This window comes from Oryzias latipes, chromosome 20 (assembly GCF_002234675.1).
Source record: "Oryzias latipes chromosome 20, ASM223467v1".
NCBI classification, from domain to species: Eukaryota; Metazoa; Chordata; class Actinopteri; order Beloniformes; family Adrianichthyidae; genus Oryzias; species Oryzias latipes.
Window position 1 is genome coordinate 23,496,318 of NC_019878.2, and position 19,865 is coordinate 23,516,182.

The 19,865-nt window shown below is 43.6% G+C and overlaps 1 protein-coding gene across 1 annotated transcript in view; it reads right to left on the reverse strand.

Moving 5' to 3' along the window:
• Positions 1-18,922, reverse strand: part of tmtops1b (pinopsin-like) — a 36,902-nt gene extending 17,980 nt beyond the window's left edge. Inside the window, exons 1-2 of the mRNA NM_001305411.1 lie at positions 18,565-18,922; positions 4,672-5,000 (exon numbers count right to left, since the gene is read on the reverse strand). Of these exons, the coding sequence (NP_001292340.1) occupies positions 4,672-5,000; positions 18,565-18,922 (687 nt within the window). The remainder of the gene's footprint in view (positions 1-4,671; positions 5,001-18,564) is intronic.
• Between the last annotated feature and the right edge of the window lie 943 nt (positions 18,923-19,865).

Here is a 19,865-nt window from a genome sequence, read left to right on the forward strand (position 1 = left end):
ACAAACCTTTAAAAACTAAACTAATTTTTAAAACGGGCAGACATTTCTCTCTTGTCCGGCTGCAGGACCCGATCTTCAAAACCCGCCACTTCCTGCCCTACTCACTGCTGACGGTTTTAAATTGATCCTATCAATTCTGTTTATTACGACTTTAACCACCAAATCCACCAAAAACAAGAGTTTACTGTCTGAGGTAATTTGATCAAGTCTTCACAGGAACATGATTGGCTTTGCCGAAAACAGAAGGCATCAAAAATGTCCTCACTTTTGTGGGTAATATACAGGGAAAACCATGTGAAGGGAATCCCCAGAGGAATGCCTTAGTCCAGTGTTTTTCAACCTGGGAAATTGCCTCATTAACTGATCTAAAAACATTTCCCATCTCCAGGATCTCAGCTCTGAGTTCACCCAAACAGGCCCTGATAAAACACTGAGTAGTTAGGAATATGAAATATCATAAAATACTTTTTTCTTTGTGTTTATTTGATTCTATTAAAGACATTTTGATAAGAATGACGGTACAACGATTTAGCTGCAGCTATAACTGTTTTCGGAAAAGTCCCGCCCCTTTAACTGTCTCCGCCAATCATTCTTGGAGGCTTAATCACACGTCATCAGTCTGACCAATCAGAAGTGGTTAAAGTCTTCACTTCCTTGTTCTGATTCTGCTCATAAAGTCTCTCAGTTCCATCAGAAATAGCAGCTAAAGCTCGTCTTTAGCGGTGTAGCTTTCCACAGAATCCGGTATCAGACCGTGGAACAAGAGAACAAAACCATGAAGCTCAGAGAAGAGAGTCTGTCTACGTTCGGTGGCTGTTTGCACTACATCTCCCATGATGCATTGGGTTAAAGTGACAGCGTCTCAGCGCACAATGAGTCGTCCTTGTTAACGTCTTGAAACCACAACAAACACACATCAAACAGTTTTTAAATCTTTTAACTGAACTTTTAATACATCTCTTAGAAAAAAACAGCTGCAGCTTTCAGCTTTTTCTGCCACAATTGTCACAAAAATGGATGTGAGATTGCATAGGGGCTGTAGATCAATACAGACTATGAGTTTCTCCTTTTTTTTAAATTTTTGGATGCTGGTGTGCCGCAGGATTTTTTGTCAAGGTTAAAGTGTGCCGTGGCTCAAAAAAGGTTGAAAAACACTGCCTTAGTCACATGTAGCCGTACGGGGGGGTTGACCTGGACACGTCCAGTGGAGGTTGTCCATACAGGGTCGTAGAGCGGAGCGGCTTCATCTGAAAGAGAGCGCAGTGTCCTGCAGTTCCCTGTATAAAGAGGAGTGTGCGGCCACTTTAACCCTATATATCAAGTCCCATTTGATCGTTTTATTGGTGAATTCAGGCTGGTTTTTCATCAACCCCGCAAGGAGGAAGAAGCAATCCGCCGTCTACTAAACCTCAAGCAACGCCACCGCTCAGTAAGTGATCATTTAAATGACTTTAGAATTCTTGCTGTGGAAGCGGGTTGGCCGGACATAGCCTTGAAAGGCACCTTCTGCCAATCATTAAATGAAACCATCAAAGATCACTTGTGTTCGCAACCAGCCATCCAATCCATCAAGACGGATCGGAGACCATTCGCCCCGCTTCGGATCCTACGCCAACGCCACTCAGTATCGGCAAGAAGACTGACATCATCGTTCCTGCTTATGAACTATACTATGCCTCTTAGAAAGAATTAAATCTGTTGGAACTTCTATTTGAGTTTTCTTTCTGGTTCCAGCATCTGGGTCTGCCACGTCATACGTGTCATGACACATTTAAAGAAAATTTGAATCAGTTCAGAAAACAGAAATTGTCCCAAAAGCCTGCAGGTCTGTCAAAAACAGAACACCACGAACGGTCAAATAAGGCTTTTCCCATCAGGCTTAAAGAGAAAAAAAGCATTTCACAGATACTAAAAGCAATTCAGACCAACTGACAATCAAATGAAAAAGAAACCGACAACAAAAAAAGAAGGTCAGATTAATATTTGGGTTTTCATTAAACCTGCCATCAAACACCAGACACACACAGGACGTTAGCGAGTAAAGACAATTTATAATAAAAATAAATGAAAGCCGTTCTTCAGCCTGAGGCAACAAGCCACTAATGGATTAATCTGCAGTTGAAGTAAATCAGAAACATTTACAAAACCAACACACTCACAGGAACACACATTTCTGCTCTCAGGAAGCAGAAGAGTTGAGAGATTCACTATTTCAGGACATTTTTATAACAAAAACCTAGATGTTTGAGGAAGCGAACACTGAAGGGTCTTTACTGACGAGGACTCTTAGTTTTCGTTGAAAAAAAACATTTTGATTGCTTGATCTGTTTCTTCCAGAAAGTTCCTCTTGTGTCTCATCAGAACATCTGTCCAAAGGTCCAGATACTCTGCAGTATATGAACTGTCCCATGGATCCATGTTTGTGCATCCGTTTCTTCCTGACTGTTGGGTCATGAACTCTGACCTTCAGGGACCTGCACTTCTGTCCATCTTCTGCATGGACTAATCGAGGTCGTGTCAGGAACAGTGATTGATCAAAACTGGACCCCGGGGAGTGAAGACTCAGAACGAGGAAGGCTGTGGCTGCAGTGGAGCTGTGCAGGAACCTGATCCTAGAAGGACATCAGGGAGTCTAGAGAAACTGGGACAAGGTGGTTTGGAGGAAAAGACCGAGATGTTTCAGGAGAGGCTGAAGAAGTCCAAGTGAAGATCTGGTACAGGACAGAAGTGACCAAGAGAAAGGATTGTCTCTTTCCAGGAGAAGGGTGACATCCAAGAGGGGAATCTGTAGTCCTGGCCAAATCCAGAAAGAACCACAGTGGATGCAGAGGTACAGACAGGGAAAATTCAAAACTTGGTCATGGAAGCCCAAAAACCCATGAGGACCTGATAGATACCCCAGACCAAAAAAACAGGAATTTACAGGCAGTCAGATAGGGGAGCAGCTGAATGTAAAGGAACAGGTGAGGGGGTAGATGGAGCAGAAGGGGAAGAGCTTGAAACTGACAGGTAGGTCACTCCAGGAAAGTTCTTCGTAGTTCAGTCTTTGTGTGTGGGTGATGGACGTCCATGTGGTTGTTTGGACCCTTGAAGCTGCAGAAACATCTTTGTGTTTCAGCTGACTGATCGGCTTTACTGGATCAGATCCATGGATCCTTCCTGAGTTCAACTTTCCCATCCGGATCCTCTTTTCCCTGTCAAATGTGGTTCTCGATTTTGTTCAGCTGTTTTCCAGATTTCCTGTTCCCTGGATTCTTTTTTTTTTATTTTTTTTATTAAAATTCTTTTTCATTTCGATTCTGATTACCAGCCAAGTCACAAAAAGCTGCAAACAGTGATGGAAAACTGCAGCATTGAGTGTCTTTAAGGCTGAGAAAATGCATAATAACACAGCATGCATGCTGCAGCTGAGCCTCACACAGCTCTGCTCCACTCTAACCTGCACACACACACGTGAAACACCAACTGCATGGAGAGTTTTTGTCTCCGGTGATGAGCTGACAGTGGCTGAATGGGTCTGCGGCACTGAGCTTTAATGAAGCGGCTCCGTGGCACAAACGTTTGTGAGAAATCTCTCTTTTCTAAGCAGCTTCCTACTTTGAGGATTTGCTAAAACTTCCCGGCTTCGGTTGAATCTGCACTAAACTCAAGGTTTCTACAAAAACAAAACCTGCCAGAAAGCTTCTTGTTTCCTAGATAAATGAAAGGGGCACAGAGGCGGCGTTTTGAGACGTGCCGCTCATTTTTCAGCCGTCATCCTTAAGCTTTTTATCTGTAACACAACTTTAAGCGCCACCGCCGCTGTGGAAACACCAGCAAACAAACAAGAAGGCATCCCAAATTCAAGCTGAGCTCCATCGACTCTGCTGTCTGTGGGTCGAAGCACCTGCTGCAGCTGAGGACGCCACAGGAAGTCAATGCTTTAAAGTCCCACTTGGATCTTCTTTTGATCTAATTTTACAGTGTTCCAAGTGATCTTTTAATTATAATTATTTTTAGCCCAAATCAACAAACCTGTGTTTTTTTTCTAGGACATAGTTTCTGCAGAGCGGCAGGAGAAATTCACCTCTGACTTCGAATCATTTGCATGAAGCAATCCCGACCCCCCTTCTCGTCACCCGTTGCTGAGAGCTCGAACCAGGGAGCCTGTGGCCCCGGCCAGCATATTTTCTACGTTACGAATACGATCTTTTTCAAACTGCATTTTTTCGACTGCGCCTGATTCACAACGATTTGAATAAAGAAATAGTCAGACGAGGAATTTTGTGCTAAATCGTCTTTATAAACGTCCTCCATCGTCAGAAAAATGCCACAATGTGCCATCAAAAACACCATTTTCATCGGAAAGGGGCTCCATGGCAGAGACATCAAACCCGATTCTCTGACATTTCTCAGTTTTGAAGGTCACATTTTGAGTGTTTCTCTTCTATGCCCCCCCACCCCACACACACACAAACACACGCACACGCACACACACACATTCACTGCAGATTGGAAGGAGCCTTTTGATGCTGTCATGGTTTAGTCCAGGTCACACCCTGCTTGACTCGGATCCAGATAAACGTGATTGTTTGGAATGTTTTCACGCTGTCTTTTTCCGACAGCTGGAGTTTAAATAGTAGTTTTAGCTTTATGTGTTTCTAGTAACATTCACATTCACAGACACCGCACCTGTCTGATGACGCGCAGCATCTTTCCGTACGAGTACACAATGACGCCGAACGGCAGGAGCAGGCAGAAGGTGAACAGGCAGATGATGTAGGAGATGTTGTTCGGCGTCTGCGTCTTCCAGTCCACCGAGCAGGTGGTGCCGGGGCCTTCGGGCCCGTACCGGCTCCAGCCCAGCAGCGGCGGCACAGTCCACGCCACCGAGTACAGCCAGGAGAAGCAGATGCCCCCCAGCGCCGGGCGGAAGTCCCTGCCGTCGGCCATGTTGGGCGTCATCACGGTGGAGTAGCGCTCGTAGGACAGAACCGCCAGAGAAATCAGGGAGACGATGCCTGGAAGACAAGACGCAAACACCGTCTGTCATGAATGTCTTCTCAGGCTGGAGGGCTCTGTTTTTTGGGATTACAGAAATTCTGAGTCAAGACGATTTTCTGCCAGCTTTGATCATCTCGATGGTTCCTAATCTGCGTTTCTGAAGACGCAGCTCATCAGTTGACACCAGCAGTGATAAGATCAGAACCGCTTCCAGCTGGATCTCCGTTCTCATTTGCTAGGAAGATGATTAAACGTTAACATATAAGTTCCTCAAAGAAGCTTCAGTTTTTGGCTGAAGAAGCTCCTTGAAATGACTCTCATTTATTATAGTGACAGGTAGATAAAGGTGTGTTTGGCACCAACCTCTTCAAAGGTGACCTAGGGGTCCAGCGGTCTTTTTGATGCATTCACACCTCAACGTTTGACCCTTTTTTCACTCTCCAAACAGGACTGTGGACGTCAATAGTGTTCAGCGCCGCGTTAAAAATGCTCTGCACTCTGAGCAAAAATCCTTCAAGGCCCGGCTTCATGCCTGAGGAGACGCTCAGAATGATTTGCAGGAAGTGATTGTCCAACTCCGAGGTGTCAAAACATCAGCAGACGGAATCGATGTTGATAAAAATAAATCAATTAAACGGACCTAAAAACGCAGCTTTAGTGGAATCAGAAAAGCACAGCCTGTTTTTATCCTCATTTTGATGAAAGCACTGAGAGGCCTGAACTAAAACCGTTTCAAGGTCATATCTTTATTCCTGTTTTATGTTTAGCTGAACTGTCTGAACATCACTCAGCCGATTCTGTTTCAGGTAATTATCTCAGGTGTATTGAAGCGCCGCGTTTCCTGTTCGTCACATCCCGTCTTCCACTTTTTGGCTTCCTTCACTACACAGTGCACTATATTGTGCGTTCGCCATTTTGTACAGCCATTTGTACCAAAATCCAGTGCCCTAGAAATTTCTCAGAGGTCTCTGCGAAAAACCAGTGTGCATCGAAGCTCACTAGTTTGGCGAATATAGACCACAATCCATTGCGTTTGCACAATTTTTGCGAAAAAATGTATTTCAATGTATTTTTTAATAAACCATCAATGCTGTAATTTTTCAGAACTCAGTTGAGTCATGAATGATCATCACAAAATGCTCATGTCAATTAGATTGTCACCTTATGAATTCGATGATGTCATATTCACCATTTAAGTAGTGAACATGGCGTCAGAATTGCTTTTAAAATTCAGGGCCCTATATAGTCGTCATCGACATTGTTTTTTAGTAGTTAGGGCTTAGAGTGGGAATTCGGATACAGCTTATGTCATGTTTTAGGTTCATTTTTTTTGTCTCATTTAGGTTTAATTGATTATTTTTACTTATTGCCAGACTTTTTTTGTTCAAAGTACAAAAACAAGCATAACAGAAACAACATGATCGCACTCCACTGTGACTGCAGTTTCACTCTTACGGCTTCATTTGTTTTACTTTATTTTGCAGTGTGACCATATTTCTTTAGTAAAAACTTCAAAATATTTGTGAATTCCAAAACTTGTGGGAAGAATATATAAAAAAAAATGCTTTTTTAATCCTTGAATTAACGTAAACTGACATAGACTTCATTGTTGCTGAACTTTTACTTGTGACCTTGAACGTTTTCTGTTCAGTATTTTTTGAAGGCCTGCTGGGAACAGACTGTGAAAGCTTCCCAAACGTTGATGTCATTCCGGTACGAACGGCAGAGCCTCATGTCCGTCAATAATTACCAGCATGTTGAAAAAAATTCTGATTTCTTCTGATGTAGTCTCCAAGTCACTGCGGCGTCTTAAACTTGTCTCCAAGTTTTCTTAAAGCAGTTTTCATGAGTCCAAGTAAGTGTAAAAAGATAAACAGGAATCTACCATCGGAAGGGGAGGGAGGGGGAAGACCCTACAAGAAAAATTAAATTGTGCAATTTTTTTTTATAAACTTCTGTTTAATGTTTGCTTGAAAATCAGTGAGAATTTCAACCAAAAAACAGTAAATATTCCTGCATTTCGGCAAATGTGCTCAAGGAATCAAATAAGTGGAACTGAAGATCAAACATTTTGTGCATTTTTACACAAGTTTGCATTTTTAGCTTTTTGCTGTAGCTCTTATTTTTGATACTTTGTTCGCTTTAGATTACGATCCCAGAGCCCAAATTGCCGCCTCGCCGTGACCTAAATGCTAGGTTTTCAGCTAAATCAACCGATGGCCCCATGGCGGCATTTGAAATGGGGAGGTGGCTTTTGCATTTCTACACGCCCCGCAGCGGCTGCAGAGGTTTTAAATGTAACATTTTATGGCAACCGGACGACTCGGTCAGTGGCCGCACATGCACATTTGGAGGCTGCACGGTGGCAGTCCAGTGACAGCCAGGAGGCAGGAAAGCAGCAGAGCAAAAGTTAACTCATGGGAGGGTCCCCCAAATCGTCTGATGTTTGGCCAACTTCAGACTGCCACCCTCCAGACACCCCCCTGCCCCCCTGCCCCCGTCTGATTGTTAGAAATCGGACGGCAGCAGCCTGGGCACTCGACAAGGCCTGTTTACATGGGCGGGAGGCCTGGGGATGACATTACGTCAATCTGGTGATCCCGGCCACTATGGGTCATAACGGGGAAACAGTGTTGATGCTGCACGAAATCAATCCCAGCGCTGATAGCAGCACAGCAGCTCAGAGACCTGCACATTAACAGATTGTGGTTTATGCTGAGGGGAATAGGAGGAAGACAGAGCACTGGGCTTTCTGCACTACTCATAAGATAAGAGCAACGCGCACGAGAAGGGAGAAGAAGAAGAAGAAGAAGTTGTGTGAGGCCGTGGTTGCAGGCAGAGCTCAGCTGCTAAACCATCCACGTGGCGCTCAGGGTTAGCTTTCTGCAGAAGTGACTCTTGACTCCAATCAGGGCCAAACAGCGCGTTTAGGTTAACATTCTGGTCCTGAGGCTCTTCACCTCTATTATATGGAGGCTGCCAGTCATAATTACAGCTAATCAAAGCTCTTCAGATCATAACGCCAACTCTGATTGGCTAAAGGGGTGCCAAGTGTGGAGAACCCGGCAGCAGCAGGACCTCGGTGTGTCCGGAGGAAGAACAAGTCCCTTTTGCACTGCGTCACCATGGAAACCTTTGTGAAAATCCCGTCTTGCTTACATCAAGACACCATCGACCATGTCAGAGAACTGAGTGAGTTTGACATCACCCATAAAAAATGGTTTAATGCCAAATGAAAGAGGGCGTGGCCAAAGTAATTTGGTTCATCGAGCTTTGGAAACTTTGTGGGACGCTGAATAGAAAAGGAGTGAAACAAAATTCAAAGCTTAAAACTCAAACCTTTTTCACCAAACTGCAGGTTCTAGATTTCAATCTCCTCTTTATTCAGATCGGTTCCGTTCTGGCTCACCTTCCCGGGAGGTGAGTTTTTATCTGCCATTGTGAGCAGCTGTCATGCGTCTGCAGTGCAGGTAAAATAGGCAACTCAGCAGGATTTAGAGAAGCAGAACTAATGGAACGTTTTATTCTTTCAGAGCTCATTAGCCCTGTTGAAATGACCGGTTTCGAGGCGCAGCCTCTGTTGGCCTCCTTCAGCCTGCTTTGGCCTGAATCGGCCTGGATTTGGACATCAGCTGCAGCTATTCCATCAGAGATCCACGGTTATGTCCACACACTCACGACTACGTCACAAACCAGAGCTTACACCCTGAAAAATAATACTCGGTCCACTTTCTCTGCATCAAAAGGAGGATTTAATGAAAAAAAAGTTTCTGATTAAATGTAAAATTTTCTCTGATCAAATACAGTAAATAAAACTTCTTGTTCCTGCGTATGACTTTATAACAAAACATATTTGTGATAAATGTCCCCGGTTTACAGTAGAATGACCGATAACTGAACCAACTGGAGCAAAGACGAACTTCAGGAATGTTTTTAAAGAAAATGCAATAAAGACAGAAAAGATTACAACAAAAACCTTTTCTGATGGTACATTCCAGACAAAAAGTGTTTTCTTAAACTATTTCCCGATATTCTCTAGTTTGACAGTTTTAAATTAAATCACAATTAATACATCAGCACAAGACAAACTGTGAGGAAAAGGAAAACAAGGTAAACAAAATTAGAGAATATTCTTTGAGATTTCTGCAAATAAATTAAAAAACATAAATCAATTAATATTGTGCTATCCTATAGAATATTTGACCGCTTTTTAAATATTCCTTCAGAATTTGAGATTTATTTTAGCTTTGGTCAAAGAAAGAAATATTTGTTGGTGGTGAAATAAATGCAAATGTACACCAAAAAAATGTATAAAGACAATTTTTTGATGGACCGGTCTGTGCGAAGCTGAAGGGGGGGGGGGGGGGGGGGGTCCGATGCTGTTTTTAGCCTCCAGTTTTAACTTTTGATGGTAAAGTTTATCTCTGTAAAATATCTGCAGCTGCTTCAAACTTTTTTTCTACACTAGATTTCCTGTAGGAACCATTAAAATAAGATATAGATTTTCCCTTAACCCATAATAAAGTGGAAGCTAAAAAAATTCAGCCTTGTCTATCTTATAAGAAGCGATGGATAAAAGTGGTATTTTCTAAAAAATAAAAAAAGATCATTAACCGGAATCCACCATTTATTAGCACCATCCAGTTGCTGAATATTCTGCAATTATTAATTATAGGGGTCTGTGTGACCAACTGTCACAATAAATCCATAGTTGAAATAAAGACTCCTTTTTTAATTTTTTTATTGCAGCTTTTATTTTGAAGTTGAGGGCTCTTCCTTTGTTTCCTGTTTTTTGCCAAAAGAAACGTTGTTTTTGGTTGACTTCGCTAGCTAGGGGCGGTTTAGGTTTAGCAGTCAGTGCAGCGAATGGATTTTCATCATAAATCAACTTGGCCTACCTCAACCATTAGCTGGATGTGGTTCACAACCCAGTAGTTTTTCAAAATAAAGCTACCTTCTGATTCAGAAATGAAAATAAACAGAAAAAAATGTAGGTCCTGTTTTTTTTTTGGGGGGGACCAGCAGTTCCACGGAGCGGTACGTCCTAAAAAAATTAGCATTTTTTGAACTGGAATTGAATTATATAGTTCATAACATTGTTTTTGTCTCACCAAAACCCATTCCCACTGTTTTTTTATTATTGTTGCTCTATTTTGTGAGTGGTCAGGTGCCAAAGCTTAAAGATTCAGGCCGGTTGCAGTCTGACTGCTGGAGAAAAGACACATTTAGCAGAATCCTTGAAGAAAACAGCAGTAAAATCTGTATCTTTTGAGATAAATGTAACATGGTACCTATTGATTATCATTGATTATTTCTATGATGTATTGTGATTTTAATGCATTTTTCTGTTTTGTGAAGCACCTTGAATTACTTTGTGTACGAATTGTCCTATACAAATAAACTTGCCTTGCCTATTACAGCTGCCTTCTCAAATCACTGTAACTGTGGCTAAAATCAGTGCCATGATAGGAAGACTCTTCATAGCAGGTCTTATATGTATGCAACATTACTAAAAAGGAATCATATCATCAAAGACTCGTTTCGTTTGTGACTAAATTAGTTTAAAAACATAGATCAGATAAACAGGATCAAAACCACAACTGAGAGTCCATTTCTCTAAGTCTGCAGACTGCAGAACTGAACTCTTCATTTAAAAGATCTGCTTCTGCAGCAGGTCTGCAATTCTCTCAACAGTCACAAGGTTTTCTATTAATCCCCTGCAACAATTGCAAAGCCTGCTCCCTGAGCCTGCTAGGAATATCCAGCCCAAACTCTGGCTGGGATTCAAACATGGCCCACTTTAAATGGCCAGCATGCATTTTAATGAGTTTTTCACCTGAGGCCCGGTTCTTCTGCGCCCACTTCCAGAGAGCAGCAGGACGGATTTCTGTTCAAGGAAATGTCCTTCTGTCCTCGGCCTGAGTCAGCATAAGTCTTTCATTGTCTCTGGCTCTTGCACTCATTACATGCCGTCTTTTTATTTTATTTTTATTCTTTTTTATTTTACACATGCCGTCTTTTTATTTTTCTTCCTTCTCTCACTTTTCTTTCCTTCTGTACGTTTTCTGTCCGATCGAGAGCAGAAGCAGTCGTCCCGAATCCCAGTTTCTGACTACCTTCCTGCTCCTGCCTCCTCTGCAAAATCCACCCCGAATCTACTGTAAGTACTGCAACAAACAAACATATAATGAGGCTTCAGCACAAGCAGCAAAGAAACTCATTGGGTTTCTGGAATCAGGCAATAATGTAACAGGAAAACGTTCAGTATGTTTGATGACGCTGCACAAACAAACCCCTAAGAAATACGTCCAGAACTTTTACCCCATTGGCACTTTTTTTAAGACGGAGCCACACAGACACTATGCATTTTGCGCGTATTGCATGGTGGAAAACTGGTCATTTGTGTATGTACATGGAAAAAGTTTGAAAAGTTTTATATGAAATTATGCATTCAAGTATGAAAATAACACTCGAAGAACACATAAACCAAGGTAGAACAGGGATCATGCGTGATTATTGCGCTGTTTATATGCAATTTATTAGTGATTCGTGCATCAGTTACGTCATTTGAATAGGATTTGTGCGGCGTATGTGCGATAGAAAAGTTATGCATCGGCTGTATATTCATGTAAAGTCCATTAGCCATACGTGAAAAGCTACAAATTTGTGTCTACATCTCGCAAATATTACACACGCAATTGCTTAAGATTTATATAATAATTTTGTATATGTCATGGTACCTCTGTCAGCTGTCCTCCCCCTCCCCTCTCTGCTCTGCCCTGAATACATTGCAGCCTGTACCACCTGTGCTCGCTCCAAGGCCTCCAACTCTCCACCTTCTGGACATTTGTTGCCCTTTCCTACTCCCAGTCGTCCCTGGTCCCACATCGCTGTGGATTTTGTGACTGGACTACCACCATCCCAAGGCAATACGGTAATCCTCACCGTCATTGACCGATTATACAAAGCCGTATAATTCATCCCTCTTCCTCAGCTCCCCTCCGCTACTGAAACCGCCGACATCCTGGTTAGCCAAATTTTTCGCCATCACGGCATTCCAAGTGACATTGTGTCGGACCGTAGACCTCAGTTTATTTCACAGGTGTGGAAAACCTTCTGTTCCGCCCTTGGAACTGTCAGTCTCTCGTCAGGGTATCACCCACAGTCCAACGGCCACGCAGAGAGGGCGAACCAAGAGTTGGAGGCGGCACTCGGGTGTCTGGCGGCTCAGAACAATGCTGACTATTCCAAATACCTGGTGTGGGTAGAGTATGCCCACAACACTCACCCCTCTACTGCCATGGGGATGTCTCCCTTCGAAGCCACCTTAGAGTACTCACCACCTCTGTTTCCGTCAAAGAAACTCCATCTGGCAGTGCCCTCGGTCCAACTCCATCTCCAGCAGTGCCAAGGGATTTGGCACCAGGCCAGGGCAGCTCTCCTCCGCACCAAGGAGAGCAACTGCCAGATACCAAATCGTCACAGGGTGGTAAGGCCCAATAACCAACATGGGCAGAAAGTATGGCTTTTGTCGAGTAACATCCCCATCCAGGCTTCCTCCCGCAAGTTCCCCCCCCCATACATCGGTCCTTACATTATTGACCGCATCATCAATCCCTCGCGTGTCCGCCAACGGCTACCAGCAGCACTCAAGGTCCATCCATCTTTCCATGTCTCACAAATCAAACCTGTTAACGAGAGCCCTTTGTGCCCGCCGTCCGCTTCCCCACCCGCCCGCCCGTATTATCGACGGCGCCCCAGCCTTCACTGTTAGTCGGGTGTTGGGTGTCTGACGCCGTGGTCTCCAGTTCCTGGTGGATTGGGAGGGTTATGGTCCAGAGGAACGCTTTTGGATCTCCCGTTCCCTCATCCTGGACCATACCCTCAATGATTTCTACCGTGCCCACCCGGACCAGCGTCCTGGACCACCAGGTGGTGGTCGTTGAGGGGGGGGGGGGGGGGGGGGAGTACTGTCATGATGTCTCTGTCAGCTCTCGTCCCCCTCCCCTCTCTGCTCTGCTCCGGACGCGACCAGCTGGTTCCGCTCACCTCATCAGCCTGCAGCCTCTTAAGGAGATCCAGTGCCAGCATTCACCGCCAGTTCGTTGTTCCTCTACAGTGCTTAGTCTGGTCGACTCATGTTCTCGTTTCATGCCTGCTTACCTCTCACTAAATCTTATCCTTCGACTCACCTACAGGAAAGATCATCACGAGTGCTCCTCTGGTCACTGTCATCAGTCCATGCTCCTCGTCCAATCCTCGTATCCTGTTCAAGCCCAATCATCTGGTTACTGCCGTCGAACCCTCCAGCCTGCCTCGCCTCAGAGTCAAGATTCCAGCTCTTCATCAGACATCATAATCACTGACTGTGAATTAAAACATTTCTACTTACCTGACGCATCTCTGAGTTTTCTTACGGGTTCCAGCATTTGGGTCTGCCAAGTCTGGTGAGATCATGACAGTATAAACGATGTCAAATACGCATAAACTGCGTAATTCTCAACCAACCATAAACTCTGAACAGATCAAAACAAAATTAAGGTAAAACCCAAGGGTCAATCCGTCTTTTGGCCCCCCCAGGATTTTCTTTTGTCTTTTATTGTGAAATTGTTTGATTTCAGACATGAAAAAAGGTTGTTTTTTTTAGCATCAATAAAAATGTTTAGGGTCATTTTAAATGAGTGCAGATGAGACCTCAATCAAAAACTCAAGTATCAGTTCACACTTTGAGGTCATGGAGTGATGCTCAGACATTCTGCTTTAGGATTCTCTGGTAAACAATAATATTCACGGAAAGCTGTTTGGTTGCTGAAACAGCCCCACACCATCACACTACCACCACTGTGTTTGACTGGTGCTCTCGTGTTCTTTTAAATACCAGTGTTAGTTTGAGTTCAGATGAAACCCGACCCTCCTCAATCCACAGAATGTTTCTCAGACTTCCAGGACGGTTTTTCAGTGTTTTAAGGCTTCTTCTTCTTTTTCTACAAGCGCTTCTCTGCCACCTACAGTGAAGAAGCGTGGTGTGAAATGTCAAAGCAGTGCAAACATCGCAAATTTTGCTCCAGGCTTCTTCTTTCCCAGCTCTATACCGGTATATGAAAGACTTTGTGTCATAATTCTAGCTGGACGCAAACCACAATTAGTAATTTCTCCTGAATTATCAAATTTCAAATGGTTGGTACTAAAAAAATGACCATACGTTTTGTACAAAGTGGCTGAAAACGGTTGTAGAAACTTGAGTAGCGTGAGAATCTTGAACGCAGAAGCCCGAAACACGCGTTAACGTGCTTTTACGTAGAATTTTCCTTTGGAGTGGCCGTTTAAACGAGCGTTGCCGAGGGCGGTGTGAACATGGCTTAACGGGTTCATCCTTTTTCTAAAAACTGAAGCAAAAAATGTCATTGTCAATGTCAATGTCATTGGAAAATGGTTGAAAAAGTCCATTTACAATCTAGAGATTATTTTTTTTGAAGTGAGACAGAAAACGGAGGAAGGTCTTCCAGATAAAATGATCTGGATCCACAAACACTTTGTGACAAACGTGTCAACAAAGTCTCATTAATGAGCTGAACTCACTACACCTTATGTAGGCAGAGAAAGAAATGAGGCCCGGTTCTGTTTTTTATCCAGACAGACTTGTCTCATTTCTGTTTAGTCAGGCTCAAAGGATGCAATATTCACTTTAATATATAATCCTGTTGAAAGTGTGATGTGCAGAGGTTGAAAGTAACCAATTACAAAAACTGTTGGAGGTGTACTTTGTGCGTTTCTGCTTTAAATTAAGTTTTTGAAGTTCCAGCTCTGCATAAACATAAATCCCGGCAAACAGACTGAACAATTGAAATCTGCCTCACTTTGAGTGCTTTTATATCAACCAAGAGTGTACTGGAAATCCATTTATATGCAAACAAACTGCTGGAAATTGGGAGGCTGTAGCACAAACCTAATGTTCCTGACATGCAGATGCTGCAGCTTAATGTGAATTCTAAAGACGCAACTCAGACCCAGCTAAATTTTTTCCTCGGGCTGCAATTAGACCTAATAAAGTTAGATCTTAACGCCTTTTAAAGACAGTCAGCATCAAACCATTTACGCTTCATCGGACATGAAGCAAACTGACCGAGCAGGACTTTGATTTGGCTCAAACTGGGCTGCTTGTTTTTGTTTTCGTCCACTTTGGGATCAATTCCAGTCGTGAATCTCCGAAGCTTCATGAATCTTTGATGGCCATCCCTCCATTCCTGCAGCCTCCCTGAGCCAGAGAGAGCACCACTCCTGGAAGAGAGCATCCACACCTCTTTCACCCACTTTTGCACATTTTCAGCGCTCTTATCTGGTTAAAATCTAGACGTTTTAGTAACAAGAATAATGGAGCTTTAAAGCCTCTGGGAAGAACATGTCTGACACAAAAAGTAGAATGTCTTCTATGAAATGTTTTTTTCAGTAAATCATCCCGATCACAAAAAGAAACCAAATCCAAAAGGGACAACAGGCGGCATGTAAATGACCCTGAACTACACGTGCGCTCCCCCATGGGAGAAACAATAATGGAGAGGAGCTGTCAGACAAATGCTCCTTCCTGCAAACTCCTCAGAGGAAACCCGAAAACCCGGTTTAGTCGCAACAACATTCAACTGCACTTTAATTTAAAATCCTCCTGAAAAGGTAAAGCGTGTAACGTCAGAATGATTTGATCCCAAAGCGCCAGAGAAAGAGGAAACAAACTGAACCCAAGCGTGGGTCTTCTTTATGGTTTAAACATTCAGATGGTCTTTGAATTACTCAGAAAGCAGATTTAAGTCAGAAAAATGTGACACAGAATTAGAAATATTTGATCTAATTCACAAGCAGAGTTCTGATAAAACATTTCATTTTAAATTTTCATCTTTTGCCTGTTCAACCAGATTTTAAAACTGTTCTCCTCACACTTTACAGCTCCGGAGGTTGAATTTGGTCATTTTCTGTAATAAAGAAACCCCCAGAACCACATATGGAGCCTGCTCAAAATGTTCCTGTCAGTTTTATTTCTCCTAAAAATAAATACTGGAGATGGATGGAACACACCAGATGAATGGAACAAAGCTGCAGCCACGTGCTGAAGAGAACAGAGATTCATGAGATGGTGTGAGGATGAGCACTCTGTGCCAAAGCCTCACTGACAAACCACACGTCCACCTGGAATCCTCTCCACCAAAGCTGGAGGAAAGGATTCCAGAGAAACCAGAGTATCTGAGACTCCACTGATGCTGAGAGTTCCAAAATCTGCTCCACATACATCTCTTATATCCATCTGGTAGATCCTGAGAAATATTCAGTCAGAAGAAATTGTAAGTCTTAGTCACGTGCGCACGCATAGGGGCGGGGCTTGGGTTGTCCAGGTCCGTGGAGAGTCGTAGAGAGGAATGGCTGCATTTTAAGGGGAGTGCAGGTGTGTCTTGCAGTTCCCTCGAGGCTCCTACGACCAGCTTAAGGGACGTCATAAAACTGGAACGTACCATTGTCGAGCGTGGGGGAAGTGTATCATAAAGTATTTGTAAGGATAATAGGGGGGGGGGGGGTTATTGAGTTATTGTTCAGCATGCTTTTATTCTGTCAACCTGTTTATTCTTTTACTTCTTGAACACAAATCAAGGGTTTGTGAAACTTTTAATAAATGAAGTTCCCTGTTTTATGTTGTTATATTTACAGTTTTATATTTACTTGCTACATTTATATGAAATGTAGTTATTTTAGTAATTTTAGAGTGAATTTACCAATTAATCGGGTTTGGCGAAACTGTTTCAATGAATACATTTTTCCACACAGTTTCTTTTCATTGTTCGTTTTCTTTGTTTCTTCTTTGTTCTTTTTCCACTTTTAGTTACAAATTTAAATAGTTTTAGGGGTACTTTTGTTTTGTCGTACACAAACACCCCATCAGCAGACGCTCCTTTTAAAGTAGAAGGATTACCCATAATCCTCCAATGTAAAACGCACCTTCAGCTCTGGGGTTTCATAGGGCTGTCACCTCCTCCTTCGACCTGTCTAGGTCTCAATAACCATCTCAGGTCTGTTTTGGACACACAAACTTGTGAAGTTTACAAAGTGATTCAGCAGAGTTCAGACAAAACGGACTCCAGGCTGCAGAGACGTCTTTAGGATTAACTGAAGAACCTCGGAACTGAAGATCAGAACCGAGGAGAACCACAGCTGTACAGGATATCCGTTTGATGAAGTCAGTTTGTGAATCAAAGTCAGGAGGCAGAGCAAACAGAGCAGCAGAAAACTCAGACAAAACGTGTTCAGTTCTACAGAGAGACAATGAAAACCAGAACCAAAACCAGGACCAGGCAAAGAAAACCAAGTCAAGAAACCCTCTTTAAGAAGAAACGAACAAGGCGTTTTCTCTATTTAGCTCTACAACGCTGCAAACCGATTCCAGACTCATTTCCACCTGATGATGAGCAGCTTCTCCTCACTGAAAATGGTGTGAACTTCTGCAAATGTTAAACCCATTAAACCTCTTAGATTTGGGGAGGGGAGGGGGATTTTTATGGTGCCACATCCCAGTTTTATCACTTCCAGCCTGCAGGTCACATGAAAACAGAAGGAGGGGCGGAGAAAGAAGTCGCAGGTTGAACGATTTTTATCCGAGTCTGAACTTCTTCTTTTCTACTCGTTAGCCATTTTTGGATTTTTACTGATTTCTGTGTGAAAGTTGGATGTTTGACAGCAGCGTCCGATCATTGCAGATCATGCGTCCTGATGCTGTTTCCCACTAAGATCACAGCTTTGAAGCTTTGAAAAATAAAAGTCTCTTAGAGTCTATGTCAGAGTTTATGACAATTAACCAGATTCTGTGGCAGATTCCTCCATAAATGCTTAAGAGCTGTTCAGCTCTTTAACACAGATGTAAAAACATGAATATTATAATATAGTTTAGTCCGAAACATTCCAATAGACACTTTTGAATGTTTTTTTTTCATTGCTGCAGGCAATAACGGGTTGAATTTGATGAAATGTATTGTGCTCTCCTTTATTTTTTATCTAAAATCATCTTCAGGGAACATTTTAAATGTTTACATTTAACGAACACGAAAAAGAAATCACTTTGTATTTCAGAATAATACACTATAATCCAGAGTAAAAAGCATTAAGGCTTTCAAAGCTGCAAAGATAAAACTGATCCAGATCTAATCTCCTCCACAGGGAGGTGTTCTGAAAAATCTGGTGAGGTCGATCCTGAGGAGCAATCAGGATAAGTGGCTGAAAGTCAAAGGTTGGAGGTTTGACTCCGTCAATAACCCTGTTAAAGCCTGAAGAGGCTGCAGGTCAGAGCGGATCTCATCCATGGAGCCGCATTCTGAGGAGACACGCGGGACTGAAGTTCTGAATTTGTTCACGCAGAACCGCAGTTTAAGCTTTGACCACTGAGAAAAAGCAGAAACTTCGTTTTTGATCATTTTTCCATTTCTGCATTTTTTTCCATATACCAAAACAAAAAGGACTTTGAAGATCAAAGGAAACACTTTCTGTGGCACAAATCATGTCAGGAGCGCGAGGCTCTGTCATGCGTCCACGCGCGCGTGTCACGCTCACCCAGACACGCGTTGATGAATCCGTACCAAACGCATCCGGCGCGTCCGATCAACCAGCGCCCCTGCGTGCTGGCCGCGAAGCTGAAGGGGGTCCCGAGCACGCTGACCAGCAGGTCGCTCACGGAGATGCTCACCAGCAGCAGGTTCATGGGCGTGCGCAGAGCCCGGTACCGGCAGAACAGCGCGAGCACCAGCAGGTTGCTGAGAAAGCCGCACGTGCCGATCAAGCCGAGGCACACCGCCACCACCAGGTGCCCCGTGGGGCTCAGGGATGGAGCGGCGGCGGAGCCCGGCGCGTCCTGCTCCGCTGCGTCCCCGTCACAGTGCGCGCAGCTCAGGCTCGCGTTGGGAACGATCATGCCGCGCAGAGCCGCCAACTGAGGACCAGTACGAAGTTTCGGCACGGAACCATCCGGACTCGGCGCGGAACCCCCCGTCAGCTCCAGTGAAGAAGAGAAAGACTCCCGTTCTTTAAAGCGCAAAGAAAGTCCCCCCATCCGAGAGAGCGCGTCTGAATGCAGGTGTTCCAAGCCCCGCCCCTCCGCCGCCTGCACGCTAAGGCTCCTTTGCAAAGTGCTCCTCAGCAGTGACACCCCCACCCCCCATGTGAGGGCGGAGAAATTGAGTATACCCGAAGGACTGACATGGCAGTCCAAGAAATCCATCTGATGTCACAAAGTGATGGAGACACGATCCCTCCATCCACTCTGGAGTCTGTCAGAGGGAAGGAGGAGTCCGACCATCTCAGTCTGTCACGTTTCTCACGTCTGGAATTGAACTTTATGTCCAAAAGTCAAACACAGCTCTTTCTATTTCAGATCCCACCACTTGGTCCTCTTCTCTGATCTTCTCTTCATCTTCCTCACCACCAGAGTCATCCTCACACACCGTCCTCTGCCATCTGGTTGCACTCTGCCCAACCACCTGCAATATCTTAGATGACGACGTCGGAACCAACGTGTCTTCTCCTCCCTCCGCTCAGTGTTCCTCCCTTGTCCAGAAAAATATTTCCATTCTTTAATAGCGAACCACCATCTGTCCGTCTGCACTAACACCAAACGTCTCCATTTCTTCCTCACCATGTCTGTTTTCTTCACCCACATGTTTGTTAAAGACAAAGTGGTCTTTTTGGATATATATTCAGAAAATTCAGCTCAAAATTCCTTTTCTGATTATTTCTTTATTCAAATCGTTGTGAATCAGGAGCAGATGAAAAAATGCTTTTGGAAAAAGCCTGTGGCACTAATGTAAGAACAGTTGGTGGTAATTTCCAATATCGATATAATCAATTTATTTTGAAAT